At 45.7% G+C, this 20,152-nt stretch overlaps 4 protein-coding genes and 4 non-coding genes across 9 annotated transcripts in view; 6 read left to right on the top strand and 2 right to left on the bottom strand.

The window, feature by feature from the left end:
• Positions 1 to 402: 402 nt before the first annotated feature.
• Positions 403 to 8,924, bottom strand: ZWILCH (zwilch kinetochore protein). The gene is made up of 18 exons (XM_059858711.1): positions 8,818 to 8,924; positions 8,488 to 8,539; positions 8,038 to 8,133; positions 7,812 to 7,930; positions 7,154 to 7,350; positions 6,595 to 6,674; positions 6,180 to 6,335; positions 5,905 to 5,976; positions 5,495 to 5,588; positions 5,062 to 5,117; positions 4,133 to 4,235; positions 3,461 to 3,540; positions 3,159 to 3,315; positions 2,559 to 2,587; positions 2,064 to 2,200; positions 1,692 to 1,787; positions 1,485 to 1,603; positions 403 to 820 (listed from the first exon to the last, which is right to left on the bottom strand). Exons 1-18 carry the CDS (start codon positions 8,871 to 8,873, stop codon positions 729 to 731), a joined length of 1,791 nt encoding a protein of 596 aa, XP_059714694.1. The 5' UTR covers positions 8,874 to 8,924; the 3' UTR covers positions 403 to 728.
• Positions 8,925 to 8,934: 10 nt separating this feature from the next.
• RPL4 (ribosomal protein L4) lies at positions 8,935 to 14,696 on the top strand. Its single transcript, XM_059858716.1, has 10 exons — positions 8,935 to 9,248; positions 10,512 to 10,683; positions 11,934 to 12,040; positions 12,368 to 12,506; positions 12,825 to 12,949; positions 13,182 to 13,311; positions 13,723 to 13,879; positions 14,005 to 14,088; positions 14,270 to 14,390; positions 14,467 to 14,696. Exons 1-10 carry the CDS (start codon positions 9,246 to 9,248, stop codon positions 14,614 to 14,616), a joined length of 1,188 nt encoding a protein of 395 aa, XP_059714699.1. The 5' UTR covers positions 8,935 to 9,245; the 3' UTR covers positions 14,617 to 14,696.
• On the top strand, positions 10,344 to 10,444 carry LOC132333607 (small nucleolar RNA SNORD16). The gene has a single exon (XR_009488213.1). It is a non-coding gene; the product is annotated as a small nucleolar RNA SNORD16 (small nucleolar RNA).
• Positions 11,777 to 11,847, top strand: LOC132333604 (small nucleolar RNA SNORD18). The gene has a single exon (XR_009488210.1). It is a non-coding gene; the product is annotated as a small nucleolar RNA SNORD18 (small nucleolar RNA).
• Positions 12,204 to 12,303, top strand: LOC132333606 (small nucleolar RNA SNORD16). The gene has a single exon (XR_009488212.1). It is a non-coding gene; the product is annotated as a small nucleolar RNA SNORD16 (small nucleolar RNA).
• Positions 13,355 to 13,424, top strand: LOC132333605 (small nucleolar RNA SNORD18). The gene has a single exon (XR_009488211.1). It is a non-coding gene; the product is annotated as a small nucleolar RNA SNORD18 (small nucleolar RNA).
• A 156-nt stretch (positions 14,697 to 14,852) lies between the features above and the next one.
• SNAPC5 (small nuclear RNA activating complex polypeptide 5) lies at positions 14,853 to 18,276 on the top strand. The gene is made up of 3 exons (XM_059858717.1): positions 14,853 to 14,998; positions 16,197 to 16,286; positions 16,778 to 18,276. Exons 1-3 carry the CDS (start codon positions 14,909 to 14,911, stop codon positions 16,886 to 16,888), a joined length of 291 nt encoding a protein of 96 aa, XP_059714700.1. The 5' UTR covers positions 14,853 to 14,908; the 3' UTR covers positions 16,889 to 18,276.
• A 423-nt stretch (positions 18,277 to 18,699) lies between these two features.
• Positions 18,700 to 20,152, bottom strand: part of MAP2K1 (mitogen-activated protein kinase kinase 1) — a 33,810-nt gene continuing 32,357 nt past the window's right edge. For both annotated transcript variants that reach the window (XM_059858714.1, XM_059858715.1), the window contains exon 11: positions 18,700 to 19,607. In XM_059858714.1, the coding sequence (XP_059714697.1) occupies positions 19,494 to 19,607 (114 nt within the window). In that variant the 3' untranslated portion in view covers positions 18,700 to 19,493. The remainder of the gene's footprint in view (positions 19,608 to 20,152) is intronic.

Genomic DNA, 20,152 nt, shown 5'->3' with positions numbered 1-20,152 from the left:
CAAAACCATGGAATTGTTTAAATTAGACCACCAAAATGTTACCTCACTGATTAATCAACATAACACATGCAACTGCCAACATATTTAAATGATTATGTCCAGCCAATTATACTGAATTTGTTTTTAAAAAAAATTATGCAAAACATAGAAGACAACACTGTTAAAATAACTCACTTCACATTGAAGGAATAAAATAATTTGAAGAGGAGAGAGAAGTATTGTCAAGAGTACTCCAAAATATAAATGCAGGGACAAAGAAACCCAGAGTGGCTGAGGATCCCAAGGCCCTGGATGAAGAGCTTTCCAAATCCTTCAGGATGATGAAGAACCCCTCGATCCCAGGAGAACATAACAATATTGCTTGGTTTGTTGGTTAAGATAATTCACACTTTGAACAGTGTCTGATTGCATTTTTAATGATCAAAAAATTAAATATGAAACCCCAAAGTGCACAACTTTGTTGAATGCCTGTAAATATATGAAAAATATCTGCCATATTTACAAAATATTTATACTGTACAGTCATAATTGCCCTGCATTTTTAACAAGTGAGGTGCCTACAGGTGAATTGTGGCTGTGAAGGTCCCACTTAAGTGGAATAAAGCAAATAAATCAGTGAAGATAAACTGTTTGAAGCCCAGAGTTTCTAAAGGTTCTGCTGGGACAGAAAACACTAAACTTCCCCCCTTTCTGTACCTTTCCAGTCCTGCTTGCTCAGTAACATCAGCTTAAGTGAACTGCACCTGACTGCACTGAGTCATGGTAATAAAATACAGCCTTTCTTTAATGCTTCCATTTACTGTGGAGTCAGACAAGAAACCTGCAAGGACAAAGGGAAAAGCTGGGATTAGCCACTCTTGTTAGAAGGTAGAGATTAGTCCAGATTAGTCCTAACAGCAGCTTCCAGAACAGTTTTCAAAGTGCAGTTTTACTGAAGCACTTCATGACAAGAATCAGTGACAGGGAAGATTTACCAAACCCTCACATCAAACCTCATCCCAAAAAGGCAAATCATTTCTGTACCAGTCTCTCTGCTTAATTCTTCCCCATTCTGATGCTTTTCCACTTGTTCTGCATTTGCTTGCAGCAAGGCAGATCCTCTCCCCTTTGCACCTTCTCTGACTTGAGACCAGCATTAACAACATGGAAATTTCTCTTCAAAACTCTTCTCAGATTCATTAGCAAACATTTTAGAAATAAGCTGGAAGATTTTTTGGGGTGTCAATCATCTCATATTTGTAGCTATTCTGTCATTTTAACTCTAAAAACATAATTCAGCCAAGGTGAGAAGGCAAAAAATCACCACTTTCTGAATACCCTTAATTCTGTAAATACCACCTCACTCTTTCAGTAGAAAGCAAAATAGCATTTTGCTTTTGCTGAAAAGTAAATATAAAGCTCAGACCTGCCGAACTCAGGATAAAAACTGAATTTGTTTGAAGTTTGTGCTTTGATTATTTCATTTCACTACTAACATTCCCCACCTGAATTGTCTGATGTCCCAAGTTCAACAGGAGCATTGGTGCTAACTTGCCACGTTGTTTTAACTTCCTTCTGTCCATGCCCACTGCTTATCTCCACCCTCCAGACTTCAGGGAGGTCACTGAGAGAACAATCAAAAAACACCAAAATTGAGTCAGGTATTCAGCCACATCTGAATTTTATGCTGCAAATGCTGAAATTTCTCTTACTTTTGATAGAATTTCTTCACAAGAGCTGGTCGGATGGGCAGCTGAAACACATGCTTCTCATTCAGAGGGTTTTCCTTGTAATACTTCATGCAAATCCTACAAGAGATATCAGGTTACTTTCTTTAAAGAAATACATGTACAACAGAGCAAAAACCTTGTGCAAAATTAACTATACTCTCACATTTTATTATTTTCTTTAGTTTTCAGTTTTAGTTTTTTAGTTTTAGTCCCAAAGCAAAATTTGGCAGGAAGATCCAACTCCTCTTTCTGCAGTCTCACTATCACCAACATTTTGGTGCTTCTTTAGAACTGCCAAACAAACTCTATTTGTGATCATCATTTAAAGAGCAAAAGAGGAAATGAAATAATTACTGTGTCAAAGGGAAGAGGTTCTCATGTCTGAACTGCAGTAAGCCTGTACAGCTGACCATTATTTCCAGCATGTGGTGAAGCTTTTGAACACGGTGGACTTGTTCCTGGAGCTCCACTGCCGTGGAAATGAAGTAATCCTGGAAGAGCAAAGAGCTTCTGCTCTTACCTGAGCACTCCATTGCTACAGACACACAACACACCCTCAGCAAATGAAATAATTTTCCTGTTTCTTTAGAGAAGCCAAGATTTTTAGAGTGGCCCAGCAGACTCAGAACAAAGTCCATCAAAGTGTGACAAAGGTTCACTGCCTTGACAGTGACCCAGATCAGATATTAGGGGAATTATCTTGGAATGAGAAAACAAAACAATGACATTTCTGCATTTCTGACATTTCCAGCCTCATGATCTGCAGTTCAGTTTCTCAGCTCATATGATTTGCATCCCACCATCAGCTAAGCATGCTGTGCTTCATAAAATAAAAATAAAGCATCTCACCAAGTAGGTTACTGTTGCAAGTTCCTGGCCTGTAAAAGGAACAGCAGGAAAAAAATTAAAATTTAATATATGGTATCAGATGAAATATAAGCAATGTTCAGGTGATCAAACAGGAAATCTACTAAAGGACAAAGTCAGCAGGAGTGTGATGTTATTTACTGACACGATCATTCATTCCAAACAAGAAAACCCCTCTAAAGTAGCATGGTCCAGGCATGATTTCATTGATCACCAAGGCTGCACAATGAGGAAACCCACCGTGTTCTTGGAGACAACCACTCTCCTCAGGACACACAGGTTTACAAAAGTAGTGAAAATAAAAAAGCAAATAAACAAAGAATGAGAACAGGATGACAGATGCCAAAAAGAAATGAAGGGGTATCAACAACAGTAAAACACAAAGCTATGCTTCTTTTGAAACAAGTAAGTTTTTAAAATTTTGAAATTTGAAAGCTGAAAAGTCCCATTATTAAGGAAGCTGGAAACTGCACTTCTGCAAATGGGAAGGAAGAGATAGAGGTTACCCCAAAAGTTCATTATTTCCTGCATGGAACACATTTCTCTTGAATTCCTAATGCTGGTACCAAGTGTCAGGCTCACCTATGAAAAAACTGACATAATCTTTCTTCATCTTCTCTAAGCCAACCTCCAGGAGCATCTGAATGGGAGTGATGTCACTGAGGGAAACATCCTCCATCTTTCCATGGTAGGACTGTTGGATCAACTGACTTAAGAAACTGCTACTCCCCTGATGAATCTAAAAAGAAACAAGACTTTCAGAAGTTCAACACCAGGGAAACACAATTTAAAAACAACACAAGTGAGGGGCAGTGAAGGGATGAGAACTGCATTTTACTCTATCCCAAATTTTAACTTCTATTGAGAAACACACAAATACGTACCCATGGCTGTATCTCACCACGTTCCAGGGATTTTATGACCAGTGTGAAACAGTCTATTAACTCCTGATAGGAACTGACACCTGGAAAGAAAACCACTGCATTTTCATTATCAATCCAGGCTCTTTCTCTGGCTGTTAAGTCAATAACACCAGGCCAACACACCCCTGCATGAACAAAACCCCTCCGTTAAAAAGAGAGCTGAAATTACAGACTGCACAACTTTTTGGCAGCTTTGTCATATGATGACTTTAAAAAAGGTTACCCAAAAAAAACCAATGACAAACCAATCAACAGAGACCAGTGAATTCTGTATACACTGAAAACTGTCCTTCAGATCTAGAGAAAAAGAAATAATAAAGTTTTCAGAGCAGATGGGTTTTAGCTTTAGAGAAACTACCAATGGTTTTATACCTTTTGCAATCAAACAAAAAGAAATTATCTCCTGCTAGATGCTGGTTAGTTATTGGAAGGTTGTAAGAAAATAGATCATCCTACATCCCTAAAATGGGCTCTGTTAGGAAGAGAGCAATTGGTAATGCTGATACCAATTTTCTGAAGAGCTGATGAGTCCTTAAAACTCAGAAAGGGATAGGAATGTCCCTGAAAAAGCAATAGTGTCTAGCAGATAGAGAAGAAAATGAAAGGAAAACAGATAGGTCACAATACACTTACTTTTCATTTTGCACCATAATTGTCCAGTGAAATCCAGGTCTCCTCGCTCACCAAAGATTGATTTTATGCAACTGTCCACAGCAGCTGTGTCACATTTGATTTTCTGGAAGAATTTATGGGTCTTCAGTGAAAAATGGTGCCTTAGAGTCAAAAACTTTCCACATCTGAATTTCTCCAGAGATCAAAACTGTCTGCATCACTGATTTCCTCCTTTTTTCCAGGGAAACTACCACACAGTATTTGGCAGCATACTTTTATTTAAAAGTGAGTCTGATTCTTTACAGAATTATCACACTGGATAACTGCTAGCCTTGGGCCAGGAAACAAAAGCCACTGTCAGAGAGACTTCAGATCTCAGCCAGGTATTGTCTGTGTACCCAGCAGTGCCTGGGAGGCCAAAATCCAGAGACACAAATTCTCAGAGCAGAGAACTACCTCCCTGTAATCCTGATACAGAATAGTTCTGTGACACAGAAACCAATATATTCTTAGATTATCAACAAAATGCTGCTTCTCTCTTAATAGAAAATAGACCTAAACCTTTCCTTGTAAGCTAAGAGGGGAAAAAAATAGCTTAATATAACCAAATACATTTTTTATAATTTGAATTTGCCCATTGCTTCACAATACTATAAAACACTAGATAAGAAATATATTCAACTGATAGTATTAAATTGGCACCAAAACCAATTTTAGCAAGAAAAGCAAATTAATTATAGAATGCAATGGCAGAAATGTCAGAATTCCTGGAAGAAATCAGACCTTTTCCCTTTATTTTTACACAGCAGAAACAGAAAGCAAGAGATCCACATTCCTTTACATCACTATTTACACATATAAACAATATACAAGATTTAGTCAAAATCTGAAATTTCTGCAGTAAAAATGGAAGCAAAATGACAAAGTAGCTGTTAGGAAATTGCACACACCTCTGTTTCATTCTTGTCTTCAAATGTATAATCTCCATCCAGTTTCTTCTTTAAATCTAGTAGTTAAAAAAAAAAGTTCCACCACTATGAAAAGTGTCATCAAACCAATCATTAATCCCCAGGCACATTATAAATAACAAATACACTGAATAACAGAATTGAGTCCTTTAAAACTGGTTTTATTGGGTAAGGATAAAGTCTGAAAATACTTTCTTAAAATACTAATTATTATTATTATTATTACTTTGATCTATGATATTAGGACAAAGAAAAATGACAAATATGTATTAACCTATTTAACTACTCTGTGCAGTGGTTACAGCACAGAAATGAACATTCCCAGTTCTAATGCTTTAAAAGTTGTATGTGGAATTCCCTTTCATCCCTGTGAAATGCCACACCCCTCCCTCCCCATGGAACAAGCAACAATTACCAGTCAGAAAATCCTGGACCAGTTTAAGAGCTGATTCAGACTCTGATGGCTCAGGCCACTCAGTCACACCCGTCTTCAGACCTTCAGCCAAAGCCTAAAAGCAGCAGGAAAAAGCCAACAGAAATCAGCTCTTCCTGGGAGTCCTGCATGTGTCATCTTTCACAGACAACTTCACCAAGAAACACAAATCTCTGCACAGCTAACGAGGAGTTACAAATTTTCAGAATTTCCTGGATGACTTGCCCTCTTTCTATTCAAGATTTCTAAAACTGAGCTCAAAGTTTCAGCTAAAATAAACACTTGAAGTTATCTCTGAAAGGTCTGATGAAGTTTTCAAGAAAGGAAATGATGAGCACATAAAATCCCCCTTCCATGCAAATGTGAAATGGGAATTTGTCCCCTGCACTCACCAAGAGGAACTGCAGCTCTTGGTACAGCTGGAACACAGGACTTCTGGGGTCCCCCGACTCCAGGGCAATATTCTGAAAGTTCCACAAGTTTATTCCAGTTTCAAACTTTAGAAATCAAGTGTCCTAAAATTTTCATCAGTGAGAAGCATGTCTGTACAACTTACAATTCAGGTTATGAACAGGTTACACAGCTTTTATCTTCAATCCCTTATACTACTCATGATGTGAATTGTGCCAAGGGCTTGGGTTTATTTGCCTTTTCCATCCTGACTTACCAGGGTGGCAGCAGAGATCGCTGGGGGAGTCTCCAGAATCTTTTCCACGCCATTCCATGTGATATCCACATAGATGTTGCTTCCAGATTCTACAATGGTGTCCTCTATTGCAGCAGCTGCAATCAGCTCATACCGAGCAAATCCTTTTGTTGTCACCTAAAATGAATGGATTTCAAAAATAAAAACAACAACACACCACAGGCAAAGTAATTTTAAAAGCATCTCACATGCATGCAAAAAAGGGTTAATACCAGACAAATGCATTATAAACATGACCTGAAATCAGACTTATACTATAGAATCATACTGAGGTGGTTTCCATAGAGAATCTAAAAAGCCTCCCCAAACCAGCATCATAAATCCCAAAAAGGAGTTTTTAAACTCCAGTTAAAGCCATGACAGCATAAAAACCTACAACAGATGAATGATGTCTTATTTTATGTTCCATTTTGAGCTCTTCCAGGTTTGGAAAACAGGTTTTATCAGCTGTAGGACCTAGGAAAGGAAAAAAGTGAGAATCAAAAACCCCATTTGACACAATTGAAATTTGGCACTTCAAATTCCTTCCCAAATACTCAAGTTAGTGAAACATGACTCGTGCTGTCCTTTAGAAAGCTGGAATTCTGCTTGCATTTCTCTGTTGGTGATAAGAGCTGATATGAACATACACAAATGTTTAGAATGAGTCAGGGGTTGTGTAAGATGCTGAATGGCAGCAGTTTAAAAGTTTATAAATGAGTTGAGGTAGGCCTGCACAGCTACAGGTGCACTGAGTAGATTAAAAAGCCATTTCCCCCCCAGCATTGGTTAAAAACATCTTTTCTCTTATCTTAATCCCTTCTTGCTCATTAAGACCAGGAATACAGAGCATTTCCAAGCCAGTATCACACAAAGAACAAAGACAGCATTCTGACATCATTCCCACATTTTTTAGCCTTCCTCATTTAATTTTCTATGCACCATGAGCACCTTACCATCACAGGAAACCAGGTAAATATTGAGCCCTGTGACTTTGTTTCCAGCCTTGAGAGGCTCAGCTCCAATCCAGCAGGTGTGCTGAGGATCAGAACCATCACACCTGGCCCACAGGGGAGGAAGCACAGGCAGGTCACTCATCCCCAGGGAGGCCATGTTTGGGTTTTGCATCAGTGTGTACAAGGAAATCAACTGCCTAGAAACAGGAACAGGAGAAAGTAAGACGCCAGCAAATAACACAAAATATTAATGTAGACTGAAGGCTCCAAAAAGATAATTGAGTATTGCATTTTAAGCTAAGTAAAATAATACATGAGTTAGGTAAACCACATTTTGGTACCATGCATTGGTATTGTAATAACACCAAAGACATAAGATTTTTAGGACTTTATTTTTAACAGGAGCTTTACAAAAAACAATCCACTGAAGTCTTAGTGAGCTTTTTTGGCTCATCTACACCCAGTGAATCCCATTAACCCAACAGCCCAGCTCACAAGTACTTATCCAAATCCTGCAGGATGGAAAACAGTCACAGCTCCTCATAAACTGAGTAATTTTATTTAGGGGATTGAAAATACAGATTCTGAATATTAGAAAAAGACACAGAATTACAAAAGAAAACCCCCTCAAAAGGGGAGAGAAAGCTTTCACACTTACTTTGCTCTTCCAACAGAAAGAGCCAGGGCTCCAGGACTCTCCTTTGGCAAGACCTCAGAGGCATAAACAGCATCATCTGTTCTTGATTCCTCCATGGAGTCGCTTTCTTCACTGTGTGTCTTGAAGAGAAACGTGCATGTAAGTCAAAAACTGCAAGGTGTGTGAAAAACATCTGATGGGAATTCAAAAGTCTGGATTACATTCAATGCCTACCAAGCACACTTACAGCTTTTTGCAAAATATACATTGTACTGCTTCCGTTCCAAAATTTTTCAACAGGATTTTTGCAACTGCCACCAACCAATGAGATCTCTACATCAGTCTGAAAAAAAAAAAAAAAAAGGTCAAAACTTTTAAACTCACTGTATAGAGACACTGCATTTCAGCAGTTTTTTTAAGAGGATGGAGTTGACAGGACAAGGTTGAACAGTTTCACACTGACAGAGGAGATGTAGATTGGAAATTAGAAAGAAATCCTTCCTGTGAGGGTGGGCAGGCCCTGGCACAGGGTGTCCAGAGCAGCTGGGGCTGCCCCTGGATCCCTGGCAGTGTCCCAGACCAGGTTGGACAGGGCTCGGAGCAGCCTGGGATAGTGAAAGGTGCCCCTGCCATGGCCGGGGGAGAAACGGGATGATTTTCAAGTTCCCTTCCAACCCAAACCAGTGTACGATTTTACCTCATAGAGATAGGGATGTTCGGGGATACTGTCCTTTCCTTCTTTAAGTATCCTGAAAGAAAAGAAAACGTTGAGACACACGACCTTTCTCCTCAGCCTTCCTCATTAAACAGCATCATTACCTAGATACAATAAACGCTCCAAGGCTACAACCGGAGCCTCAGCAGCCTCCCCACAAGCGGGGCCAGACCTCCCTCAGCAGAGCAGCGGAGACCCCCAGGCAGTGACCCCGATCCACACCGGTTCAAGAGCCCGGACAGCCCCAGGAACAGCCCCGATCCCCACCGGAGCAGGAGCCCGCTCAGCCCCAGGAACAGTCCCAACCCTCACCGGAGCAGAAGCCCGCCCAGGCCGCCGCCCGCCCGGCGCCGCCGCTCCGCCGCCATCGCCGCCCGTCACAATCGAACCTCCCGCCCGCCGGCGCTACGCAATGTCTGTGAGGGAAGGGTGACGCGTCACGCTGGATCCCTCCGCCGGCACAGAGTCCCCCGCTTTGGCGGGGAACTGAGCGAGACAGAGGCGCCCGGAGAGCTCGGGATGGGCGCGACGGGGCCGAAGGGACTTGGATAGGGACTGGGATCGGGGCTGGAGCTCGGTCCGGAACTTGGACTGGGTGTCGGGGGTTGACCGGCCGGCGCGGCAGAAGCGGCTGTCAGAACGCGGAAGGACATGTACGTATTGACGAGAAGGTGACGAGTCCTTCCTTTTCCGGTCGGGGCGCGGCGCAGGCGGGCGGCCGCACGAGCAGCTCCGCCGCCATGGTGAGGGGCGCGCCGGGCCCGGCCCGGGGCAGCGGGGGCCGGGGGGGGAGCGTGGAGGGCAGCGGGGCCGGGCCGGGGGAACAGGGCTCAGCGGGTAGGGCCGAGCCACGGGTAGATCGAGACCCGAGCTGGCGGTGTGGGGCGCGCGGCCGCCATTTTGGGCCCGTCAGTGCTCGGCGGCCGCGTGGAGCCCGTGAGCGACCGAGCGGGGCTGGGCCGGGGAGGCCGCGGGAGGGACCTCGGCCTGGTCGGCCCAAAGTTCTCCTTTCCTGGGCACGGGAAGGGATGGGATGGGTCCCCATCGCCATCTACCAGTGCTTTGTAGTTTCCTTATGTATATATCTAAAGCGAAACTGGCCCCACGGGAGCCTTTGCGCCCATCTAGAGTGGGACAAACGGCTTATATATGTCTCTTTTTTTAATCTATTTTTCTTGCAAAACAGGTTTTAAGAGGCCTTGGTCTAAAATCAGGTTGCAAATGAATCTTGCCAGTACAGCTCAGATTGTGCTCTGATGCCTTTACCCTGGCCAAGTTTGTTGCTTGTGTTGGGGTCTCTGGGTTTACACTAGAGGCCAGAGCCTTACTTGTGACCAGTGTCACATGCAGAGATGGCCCTTCTAGTGCTATCAACTACTTAGTTTGAAGTTCTGAATCATTTTAATACCTCTAAAATGAACTAAAATGGGAAGAGGAAGCAAAATGCATTGCCTGTACTGTTACCACCAGATTAATTAACAACCGATACAACATAATGCTAAAACTTTTTTTTTAAAGGGTGCTCCTCATCCTCTGGCTACTTTTAGGCATCCTTTCAGCCTTTTGACAAGCAGCCGGTGCTGAGAGCAGCTTAATTTTTCAGTGCATAAATATTAAAGCACCAGAGGTTGTTCGGTGTCCTCTGACACTGTTTGACGAACTGGTTACAGCATTTCCTAGTTCAGATTACAAATGTTTGGTTAACATAGGTGGGTTTTTTTAATAGTATCTGGGAAGTAGTTTTGAAGGGGCTTATTAGAGAGCCCGGAGGCTGAATGATGTAAATGCCTTGGAAACTCAGGTGTAGTTCTCTGGAGGTGAGCTTTGCAGTACAATATTGCTGTGATGACGTAATTTGCGTCTTATCCAGTGCCCAGCGACAGTTGCCTGCTGTCATCGTGCTGGCACTGCTGAGCTGACGACTGCTTGGTTCTGAGCAATACCTGAGGGTTTCAAACACCAGGAGTTCACCTGACTTTGTACTGAAAGGGTTTGTGCTTCCCCAGGCTTGCGCTCGGCCGCTGATCTCCGTGTACTCCGAGAAGGGGGAGGCGTCGGGCAAGAACGTGACGCTGCCCGCGGTGTTCAAGGCGCCCATCCGGCCCGACGTGGTCAACTTCGTGCACACCAACCTGCGCAAGAACAACCGGCAGCCCTACGCCGTCAGCGAGCTCGCAGGTACGCCTGGGCACTGCCTCAGCATTTGGCTTTTGTGGTGTTCAGGTTCTGGAGTGCTGCAGTGTGTGCACTGCTTTAGTCTGAGCTTCGTGATAGGGGATGGTGAGCTCTCTGCACAGAGCAGGGAGGCAAAACAATTCCTGCTCTAGCTGAGGACCAAGGACAAATGATCCAAATCTCAGGCCCAAGAGCACAAACAACATGAACTGAAGAGAGAAAAACAAGAAGGATGGGACTTCATAAGCTAAAGCTATAATCGGATAATCAACTCCAATATGCTAATAGACAAAAACTTATAAAATGTGAGACCTCATGACCAGGCATCCATTTTTGTGACCATTTTGGTTCCTTGTGGGTTTAGCCCTGGCTGGGCTCTTGTGCTGCCCAAGGTGGATCCATTGAAGCCTTCAAATAAATAAGCCTCCCTGTAACTCCGTCTAGCCTCTGTTCTAGGTCAGTCTTACAAGGCATCAGGGCTACACTGCAGGGGGGTTCACATGGAAATAAGGCTGGAGTTGGGATAAGAGTAGCATTTATCTGTGGGGTTCTGCATAAAAGGCAAGGTCGTTTGTTAACAGTATGGTTTTAAATGGTTTTAAAGCATTTAAAATGCAGCATAACACAGCAGTTGTATTATTCTGAGGAGCATCGAGGTGGTGTTTTGGGGTACTCTGTTGTCTTGCTTGAAGTGCACGTTGCTGGAAGTATCACAGTGCCAAGGTCCTCAGATGGAATCATCATTCTTTCCAGGAGAAATATAGAATGGCTCAAAGTGTTCCAGGTGAAAATCCCTGCTCCACAGTAACCTCATGAGACTTGCCTGAGGCATTCACCAAGGAAAAACTCCTGCAAATGGACATTTATTAGATTTGCTTTTGTTGTTTGTGCTTCTCAAGAAGTCTGTGCTAGGAACATGCCTTTTTAACCTTATTTCTAAGTTTCACACAAACATCCTAACTTGCTAGGTATAGCAATGCCAAGTCAGACCTCCAGATTGAGGATCAAGCTTAAAATAAGTGTCTTAAAGATCTTAATTCAGAATCAAGTACATTAATAGACTAGGATTAATTTTTATTGATCAAGATTTGTTATGCTGAAATGATGAGATTCCACTTCATTGGTCCGTGTTTCTGAGACACATGATTGGGTGGAAGTTCTGATCAGTGCCCTGAGTACAGCACCCCTCTGGCTGTGGGAGCATGGCAGTGATGTCCCCCGAATGACCCTGATGGTGTCTCTCTCTGTTGCAGGTCACCAGACCAGTGCTGAATCATGGGGTACTGGCAGAGCTGTCGCTCGGATCCCGCGTGTCCGGGGTGGTGGCACTCACCGCTCTGGCCAGGGTGCCTTTGGCAACGTATCCTTCCATGGCTGTGCTGGCTTTGGGGGCACCGAACTCAGCCAGCAGAAACGTTTTTAATTATCTAAATGTGAGATGGAATCTTTTTCTTGAGGTAGTGGCTGCAGCTCAGACTTGATTTGATGTGATTCCCACTCAAACCACATGACCCGTTCTGTCTTGCCATGATGTCGTAATTTGCGCCTTACCCTGTGCCCAGGGACAGTTGCCTGCTGTCAGAGTCCTGGCACGGGTGGTTGACGACCCATTAATGCTGAGCAAGCAATAAGGAGTCACTTTGGGATAAGAAAGCTCCAAAAAGTTGTTCTTAACTGCAGCTCCCAGATGTGTCGCGGCGGCCGCATGTTCGCCCCGACCAAGACCTGGCGGCGCTGGCACCGCAGGGTGAACATCATGCAGAAGCGTTATGCCATCTGCTCTGCTCTGGCTGCCTCTGCCCTGCCAGCTCTGGTCATGTCTAAAGGTGAGAATTCTGCCTCTGCAATTGTTTGTCTGAGTCACTGTTGGGTACTTGTGATGGCTTAGATGGAGTCTTGCAGTGCGGTTTCATTTGTGTTCATGGAGGCAAAGACTAACTCAGCTACACAAAGTCCTGTGTGAGTGAGACCTCTAAGACACCACTGGAACTTCACTGCTCTCGTTATTGTACCTGATTTCATGAATTTCTATCATGAATTTAATTTATCATACATCATTTATGAATATACAAAGCAATAACCTTGAGGAATGGTCTGGCCAAGGTCAGTGAGCAGCATTGAGTGTCTTGTTAAATCCTGTCTAGGCCACCGCATTGAGGAGATTCCAGAGCTTCCTCTGGTTGTTGAGGACAAGGTTGAGGGCTACAAGAAAACCAAGGAAGCTGTTCTCCTCCTGAAGAAGCTTAAAGCTTGGAATGACATCAAAAAGGTGAGCTGGGAAGGTGTGATCTGAAGGGCAGAACACAGGTGATTCAGGTGTGCAGTATTAGAGTAGGGATTCCAAATAGTTCTGTATTTTGACTCTGGAGAATGATGAACATCTCACCGGTCCGTGTTGCAGATGTGCAGTGATGATGGTGAAGTTCTGACCGTGCAGTGTGTTTTTGGATCTGGCTGCTGGGCTGTGGGCTCCTGGGATGTTCATTTTCTGCTTTTCCCAGGTTTATGCCTCCCAGCGCATGCGGGCCGGGAAGGGCAAGATGAGGAATCGCCGCCGCATCCAGCGCCGGGGACCCTGCATCATCTACAACGAGGACAACGGCATCATCAGAGCTTTCCGGAATATCCCCGGTAATTAACCTGGGACACACTCTCTCCTCTGTGGGGACACTGCCTGGAATGATGAGATTCCACTTCATGGTCCGTGTTTCTGATGCACATGATTGGGTGGAAGTTCTGACTGGCTGCAAGTACTTGATGTGTTCTTTGTTGGGGTGATGTTTAGGGTGTTGGTGACAAATGTCCCAGCCCTGAACTGTGTTTGGGGCAGTTAAAAATGAGGCTGGTTAGTTTGCCCCTGGAAAAAGGCTTATTGTTGTTAATTTAAAGTTCAGTAGATGTTCTTACTGAGAGGTGTGTGTAGCTCTGTAGTGTCAAAGCCAAAAACCCCCAGACTCTTTCTGCATCTTGTCCACTGCTTAGCCTCGCATTCTTCAATTGTAATTGCAAACTGAAGGGGTTGCTTTGCCTGCTTTCCTGCAGGAATCACTCTGCTGAACGTGAACAAGCTGAACCTGCTGCGCCTCGCTCCCGGGGGCCACGTGGGGCGTTTCTGCATCTGGACCGAGAGCGCCTTCCGCAAGCTGGACGATCTGTACGGCACCTGGCGCAAGGCAGCCACGCTCAAGAGCGACTACAAGTGAGTGCGGCCAGGGTTTCCCCTCTCCCAGAGAAGGGATACTGGGACTTGCTCCGGAGTGCCTGGTTGTGGTGAATTAGCCATGGTTTTATCGCCCGCTCACTCTCTGAACGTTGGTTTCGCAGCCTGCCAATGCACAAGATGACCAATACAGATATTGGAAGAATCATGAGAAGCCAGGAAATCCAGAAGGCCCTGCGTGCTCCAAAGTGAGTGATTTTATTTAATGAACAAAAGCTGTGCAGGGAGGTTTGAAATTGGTTTCAGGCTGGGATTTCTTAATTTCTGGGTATAAACACAAGGAATTGCAGTTGTCCAGATTTCAGGGAGAATTTAGCAGAAGTGGCATTGTGGAATACACTGACGATACAACATGGCTGTGCTTTTCAGGAAGAAGATTCAGCGCAGGGTCCTGAAGAAGAACCCACTGAAGAACCTGAGAATCATGATCAAGTTGAACCCCTACGCCAAAACCATGCGGCGCAACACCATCCTGCGGCACGCGCAGAACGTGAGTGGGGCTGCCAGGGCAGGGGCTCGGCGTTCAGGTGGTGCCCTGACTGATCATCTCTCTCTGTCTGTTCTAGCACAAACTCAAGGAAGAGAAGAAAGCCAAGGCCCAGGCCAAGCTGGCAGCTGCCAAGGCCCCAGCTGCACCCAAGGCAGAGCCCGCTGCCAAGAAGGCCAAGACAGCCAAGGCCACCAAGCCTGCAGCCAAGGCCAAGGCCGAGGCGTAACTGTAGCCGTGCTGCCCCAGGGTCCCCGCGGGGGCTGTGCCCGCGGTCTGTCCCTAATAAACGTTGTTGGAATACGGAAAGCCGTGTCGGGTGTGCGTGTCCGAGCAGGCGTTCGAACGGAAACTTCCGGGAAGAGGAGGAGGAGGGCGGCGTGGCTGAGCCCGGAACCGCGGGTGCAGTGACCGGCGGTGGCCGCGCGGGGGCGGCTGCTGCGCGCCGCTGTGGCGGTGTGACGTCAGGCGGGCGGGCCGTGACGTCAGGGGGCGGGGCGGTTCCTGCGCCGGCGGGGACGATGCTGAGCCGGCTGCAGGAGCTGCGCCGCGAGGAGGAGACGCTGCTGCGGGTCAAGGCGGCGCTGCACGACCAGCTCCGCCGGCTGCGGGTGCGCGGGGACACCCCGGGGACACCCCGGGCTGGGGGCGGCCCTGGGGACGGGAGCGGGAGCGGCGGCGGGGCCGGGCCTGCCCCTCAGCCCTGCGCGGCCGCGCTCCGCCACGGGCTGGGCCCTGCGCCCATCGCTGCTGGGGGAGGGAGCAGGGAATTGCTCACAGGTGGTCTGGGAAAGGGGGATCCACCTGCGGTGCTCTGAGAGGCAAATGTGACTGTGCAGGGTAAATCTCAAAAGAGGTAAATGTAATTGTGAATGTGTGTTGGATACATCTGTCATAAGTACCTGTAATTGTGAGTGTATATGTACATTAAGAGATAAATGTGTGAGTGTGTGTAGGATGTCTCTTAAGTGGTAAATGTGAGTGTGATGCATGTAGGATACACTGAGATAAATGTGAGTGTGCATAGGATACCTCTCTAAGAGGTAAATGTGAGTGTATGCAGGATACATTCACAGATAAATGTGAGTATGAGCAGGATACATCTCTAAGAGGTAAATGTGAGTGTATGCAGGATACATTCACAGATAGATGTGAGTATGAGCAGGATACATCTCTAAGAGGTAAATGTGAGTGTATGCAGGATACATTCACAGATAGATGTGAGTATGAGCAGGATACCTCTCTAAGAGGTAAATGTGAGTGTATGCAGGATACATTCACAGATAGATGTGAGTGTGCATAGGATACCTCTCTAAGAGGTAAATGTGAGTGTATGCAGGATACATTCACAGATAAATGTGAGTGTGCATAGGATACCTCTCTAAGAGGTAAATGTGAGTGTATGCAGGATACATTCACAGATAGATGTGAGTATGAGCAGGATACATCTCTAAGAGGTAAATGTGAGTGTATGCAGACTACATTAAGAGATAAATGTAATTGTGAGTATGTTACATCGCTAAGAGGTAAACGTGAGTGCATGGTTTGCCTTAGCTGGTGGATGGAGAAGGGATAGTTTGAGGAGTGGAACTGAAGACTACTTGGGTTTAGAGACTGTGCGCATCATAATAAAGGAGCTTAGAACAGAATTGCAGAAGATTGAACAAAGCTTTTCCAAGACTGACAGGTAAAACCCCGGAGTCCCGAGTGGGAAGCGTTAGGGCCGTGGGCAGTGTCAGGCAGGCGGGGTGTGCCGGGTGTGCGGGGCTCTGGTGACAGTGCCCGCAGTGCTCAGTGCGGTCCCTGCAGGTGGAGGAGCTGGCGCTGCAGTCCATGATCAGGGCCGGCGAGGAGAACGTCCCCGTGCCCCTGCCAGCCCTGGCCGAGGACACTCAGCAGGTAAGGGGGTCCCTGGGCTCGGAGGGGGCCCCACGGCTGGCCGGCAGCATGAGCTGGGCTGGGTTGTGCAGCTCCTCGTGTCAGCTCATGGATGCTCTCATCACTGCAAACTCAGCTGTAAAATGTCCGTTTTGCTCCTGGTTTGTTGTGAGGGTTTCACCTTTCCCCATCCCCAAAAGCAGCACGGTGTTTCCAGGGGGACTGGGAAATACCTGTGTGCTGTAGCTTCAGTCCCCCACGTGTTAAATATTCTGTGCAATGCTTGTGACCCTGGGGTGGCACCGGTGCTGGGGATGGAGGCACAGGTGCTGCTGCTTCTCACTCAATACCTGGCCAGCCTGGCCCAGGTGCAGCTTTCCATGCAGATCAGGGCCTTGTGGCTGTGATGGGCTCTCAGTCAGCACTTCTAGCTCTGGGATCTTTAATTAACAGTGATTGAGAGATGTTTGGTGTCTGTGCTAGGATTGGTAATCAGCCCTTTTCTCTGACAGACTCTTGGGCAGATGGACAATGAGGCTGCCATCAATCAAACAGAGTTACACCTCAGTCTTCAGGATGATAAAGAGGAGGAGGAGGAAGAGGAGGAGGAATCTGATTCTTGAGAGAAAAAAATCAGAGATGGTTTCTGATAGAGACTCAGGAATTTCTTCTTCATTCATCTGAAACTCACCAAGTGATTTCCATTTTGTGCTGTGTGGGTATGAACTGCTTGACATATCAGAGTCGAGGGCAGTGACACTGAACACGTGAACTTCCCAGGCTGGGCACATCTTGACTCAGATGTTGAAAGAATGAAAATCTGCTGCACAAATATGTAGCATAATCCATTCCACATTTCAAACCTAATGTAGCTCTTACAAGATCTCTGTATGTGGAAGGGAGGAGCAGCTGATCAATTAACACGTGCACTAAAGCAATAACTTGTCTGTTCTCACTTCCTGATGTGAGAAACAAATCCAGGTCCTGGAGCTGCTGCCCCAGTGATTACACTCTAACCTCATTTGCCCAAACTGGCAATTTAGGATACAGGTGAGAAAAGATGTGTCCAGGGCTGCCTCCAGCCTGCAGCTGCTGTGTTCTCAGTTCCATGGGAAGCTGGAGTTACTCCCAGAGTCCTCCCAGTGTCAGCCCAGTTCTGAGCACAGCAGGGAGGTCTCTCTGTCCCCCTGGTGCTCTTCAGTTCTGTCAGTCTGTCCCAGAGAAGGATTTTCTGCTCCTTCAGAACAGCAGCCAAGGAGCTTTTTATTTGTCCACAAATTGTAGACTAAGAAATGATCTGTGGTGCTTGTACTAAGCTAATACTCCTGAATTGGTGTTATTTCCTTTTTCTCTCATTGTAACCTCATAAATCAAGGCCAGGTCGCCTGCTTTCATGTGATTCTCAAGGAGGAGCATTAGCAGTGTAAGAACTGAGTTATAAATGGAAAGTGATGTGAAATCTTCACAATTCTTGCATTTGGAAAAGTGTCTGGTGTCCTGGAGGTGGTCAGAACTGACATTGAGCCTCCAGTGAATTCCTGCCACTGTTTAATGAGTGTTAATTTGGCTCTTGTTTGGTTTGTACCAATGGAAACTGCTGGGATGTAAATGTGGCTTCATCCTGTACTAAAGACTATTGGGGTTTTGGATGTCTTAATGAAGGAATGCAGAACAGGAGGGAAGAGATTGTTTAACAAAGCTTTCCCAAGCCTGTCAGGTAGGAAGCCCCCAAAAGTCTGAGCCAAAACTGCCATGGTCAAATAAGCCCTTGCAGTGATGTGTGTGAAGAGCTGCTTTGGGAGGAGCTCAGGAGCCATCCTGGCCTTTCTTGGCACATTTCAACTCCAAAGGGTAATTTTGACTGTTGAAAAGTGTTATTTGTGCCCAGCATGGTCCAGAGTAGTTTTCATGGGTAGAATTCCTGCTGCTTTTGTGAACGAGTGCTTTTGGATTTGAACAGCCCAGTTCTAGTGCATGTTGCAATAAAGTTCTTTTCCTGCTGTCCTTACAACTGTGCTTGCAGTGCCCAAATTATTGCTGTCTGGGGGCACGACCCAAAGTGGGAGCTGAACCTCCCAAACCTTGCTGTGCATTTCTTTCAGCAAACAGTAAAAGGCTCTGTTTGCTGGGTGTAGGCAAAGCTCAGGAAAGAGTTTAATTTTCACCCTCCCAGCTGTCACTTCAGGTCTCTGCAGCCAGGACAGGCTGGAGGAAGGCCTGGATTGTCAATGAGTCATTTCCTGCCTCTGCTGTGCCAGCCCTTTGATACCTGATCTCTGGCCATGTGCAAGTTCATGGCCCGCTGATGGGGATTCCTTCTGGGGAAGAATTTCAGGCATTTCCTCATCCCAAGCATCCTTTCAAAGAGCTGATATTTATAGTGCAGTGACCAGATTAAAAGCCTTGGTCAAGTTTTAAAAAAAGCTTCAAAAAGTTACTTGATAATATATTTATTAAGAGAACCCATTGCTAAACATCTGAGAGAATAAAACAATAAAGGATTTTCATACACTTTTAGACACTAAACACAGTTGTCATGACTCTTTAGGTTAAAAGAAAGCAAAGTGCTTGGATCATTGTCTTGATTCCATAGGACACTTCCAAGAACTAACTTTTAAAAATCAATTAGAAAGACATACATCACTAAATCCAAGGATGATGATATGTTTGAAAAATAAATATAGAAATATGAACAAGTCTACAATTAGAATATTGCCCTGTGCATTCTGAGAAACGCAGGGCTCTTGCCTTCTTCACCTGCAAAGAGAGAGATCTCTAGACAACAGCAAAATTGGAGCCTAACTTTTGGGAACAGCTGGGCAGCAGCAAAGCATGCTCACAGACAGGCTCGGAGCATCCCGATCCCGGGGAGCTCAGGGAAAGCATGATTGAAGTACCAACGATTTACAAAGAGTCTTGATAAAGTTCAAACAAGCCAGGGGCCAACCCCCCCCTGCCCCAGTGATATTTTCATTAAGAAAGAATATCCATAATCACCTAAAATCAGCAAGCACTGGAACTTACACAGCTTACATTTGGTCAGTGAACGACGGAACCCGGAACGATACCAATTAGTTTAGGACGAGATTTAAAACCGTTTTGGCACATGCTATCAAGACATTCTTCCTCAAGAGGTGAAAGACATGTTGGAACAGGTACAAGCTGAGGAGAGAGGACCAGGAGAGCGTGGTTGTCACCAGAGGTACAGTCCAGGAGCTGGCCCCGGGCTCAGACGCCGGCGGCGTGCGTGGGGGTGCTGGGCTGGTTAAGGCCGATGGTGGAGCAGAGCCACCCCGCAAAATCCACCTCCTCCGCCTCGGATCTCTTGATGAAAGCATGGATCTGGGCACAGGAGAACAGGGTCAGGGTGGCAGCCCTCAGCCTGCTCAGGAGCAGCCCTCAGGAGCACCCAGAAATCCACTTGGAGCAATGGAGCTGTGAAACTTCCCAGAGCACGTGGAGGAATTGCCACAGAAAGGCAGAACAGGCAGCACCAGGCAAAGCGTCCCAGGGGAATCCTGCCCCTGCCTGCTGCACCACAGAAGTGATGAGGATGTGACTCAGCCACTCAAGGGAATACTCTGGAAAATGTCTGCCCGGGCACTAAAAGGCTTTTTGTAATAAAAAGTCTCTTTGCATTTTGCACCATTATTGTGCAGCAGGGTCAGGGCAGGGAAAACCTGATTTCCTGCAGTACAACTGAAGTCCTGGCATTACACTTCAAACCATAACAAGATGCACTGAGACTGATATGGTTATTTCACACAGGGAAAAATGCAGGATGTGTGCTGAGTTCTACAGATTTTGCCAGACATAATTGGTAAAAAAGGGACAAATCTTGTGTTTCACAACAGATGATTAAAAATGTATTTAATTAGTCCATATGG

The sequence above is a fragment of the Haemorhous mexicanus genome, chromosome 13, assembly GCF_027477595.1.
Source record: "Haemorhous mexicanus isolate bHaeMex1 chromosome 13, bHaeMex1.pri, whole genome shotgun sequence".
NCBI classification, from domain to species: Eukaryota; Metazoa; Chordata; class Aves; order Passeriformes; family Fringillidae; genus Haemorhous; species Haemorhous mexicanus.
The sequence above is the reverse complement of the archived record's forward strand: the minus strand, read 5'-3'. Positions and strand labels throughout refer to the sequence as shown.

What these genes read in the sequence shown, in the direction of transcription:
- SNAPC5 (XM_059858717.1), top strand. Translation starts at nt 14,909, where the DNA reads ATGCTGAGCCGGCTGCAGGAGCTGCGCCGCGAGGAGGAGACGCTGCTG. An exon ending in ACCAGCTCCGCCGGCTGCGG is followed by an intron (nt 14,999 to 16,196) that starts GTGCGCGGGGAC and finishes CGGTCCCTGCAG; the next exon opens with GTGGAGGAGCTGGCGCTGCA. An exon ending in TGGCCGAGGACACTCAGCAG is followed by an intron (nt 16,287 to 16,777) that starts GTAAGGGGGTCC and finishes TTTCTCTGACAG; the next exon opens with ACTCTTGGGCAGATGGACAA.
- ZWILCH (XM_059858711.1), bottom strand. Translation starts at nt 8,873, where the DNA reads ATGGCGGCGGAGCGGCGGCGCCGGGCGGGCGGCGGCCTGGGCGGGCTT. An exon ending in GTGGTGAGATACAGCCATGG is followed by an intron (nt 3,316 to 3,460) that starts GTACGTATTTGT and finishes GTTTCTTTTTAG; the next exon opens with ATTCATCAGGGGAGTAGCAG. An exon ending in AACCTCTTCCCTTTGACACA is followed by an intron (nt 1,788 to 2,063) that starts GTAATTATTTCA and finishes TATCTCTTGTAG; the next exon opens with GATTTGCATGAAGTATTACA.
- RPL4 (XM_059858716.1), top strand. An exon ending in CGCCGTCAGCGAGCTCGCAG is followed by an intron (nt 10,684 to 11,933) that starts GTACGCCTGGGC and finishes TCTCTGTTGCAG; the next exon opens with GTCACCAGACCAGTGCTGAA. An exon ending in AGCTCTGGTCATGTCTAAAG is followed by an intron (nt 12,507 to 12,824) that starts GTGAGAATTCTG and finishes AATCCTGTCTAG; the next exon opens with GCCACCGCATTGAGGAGATT.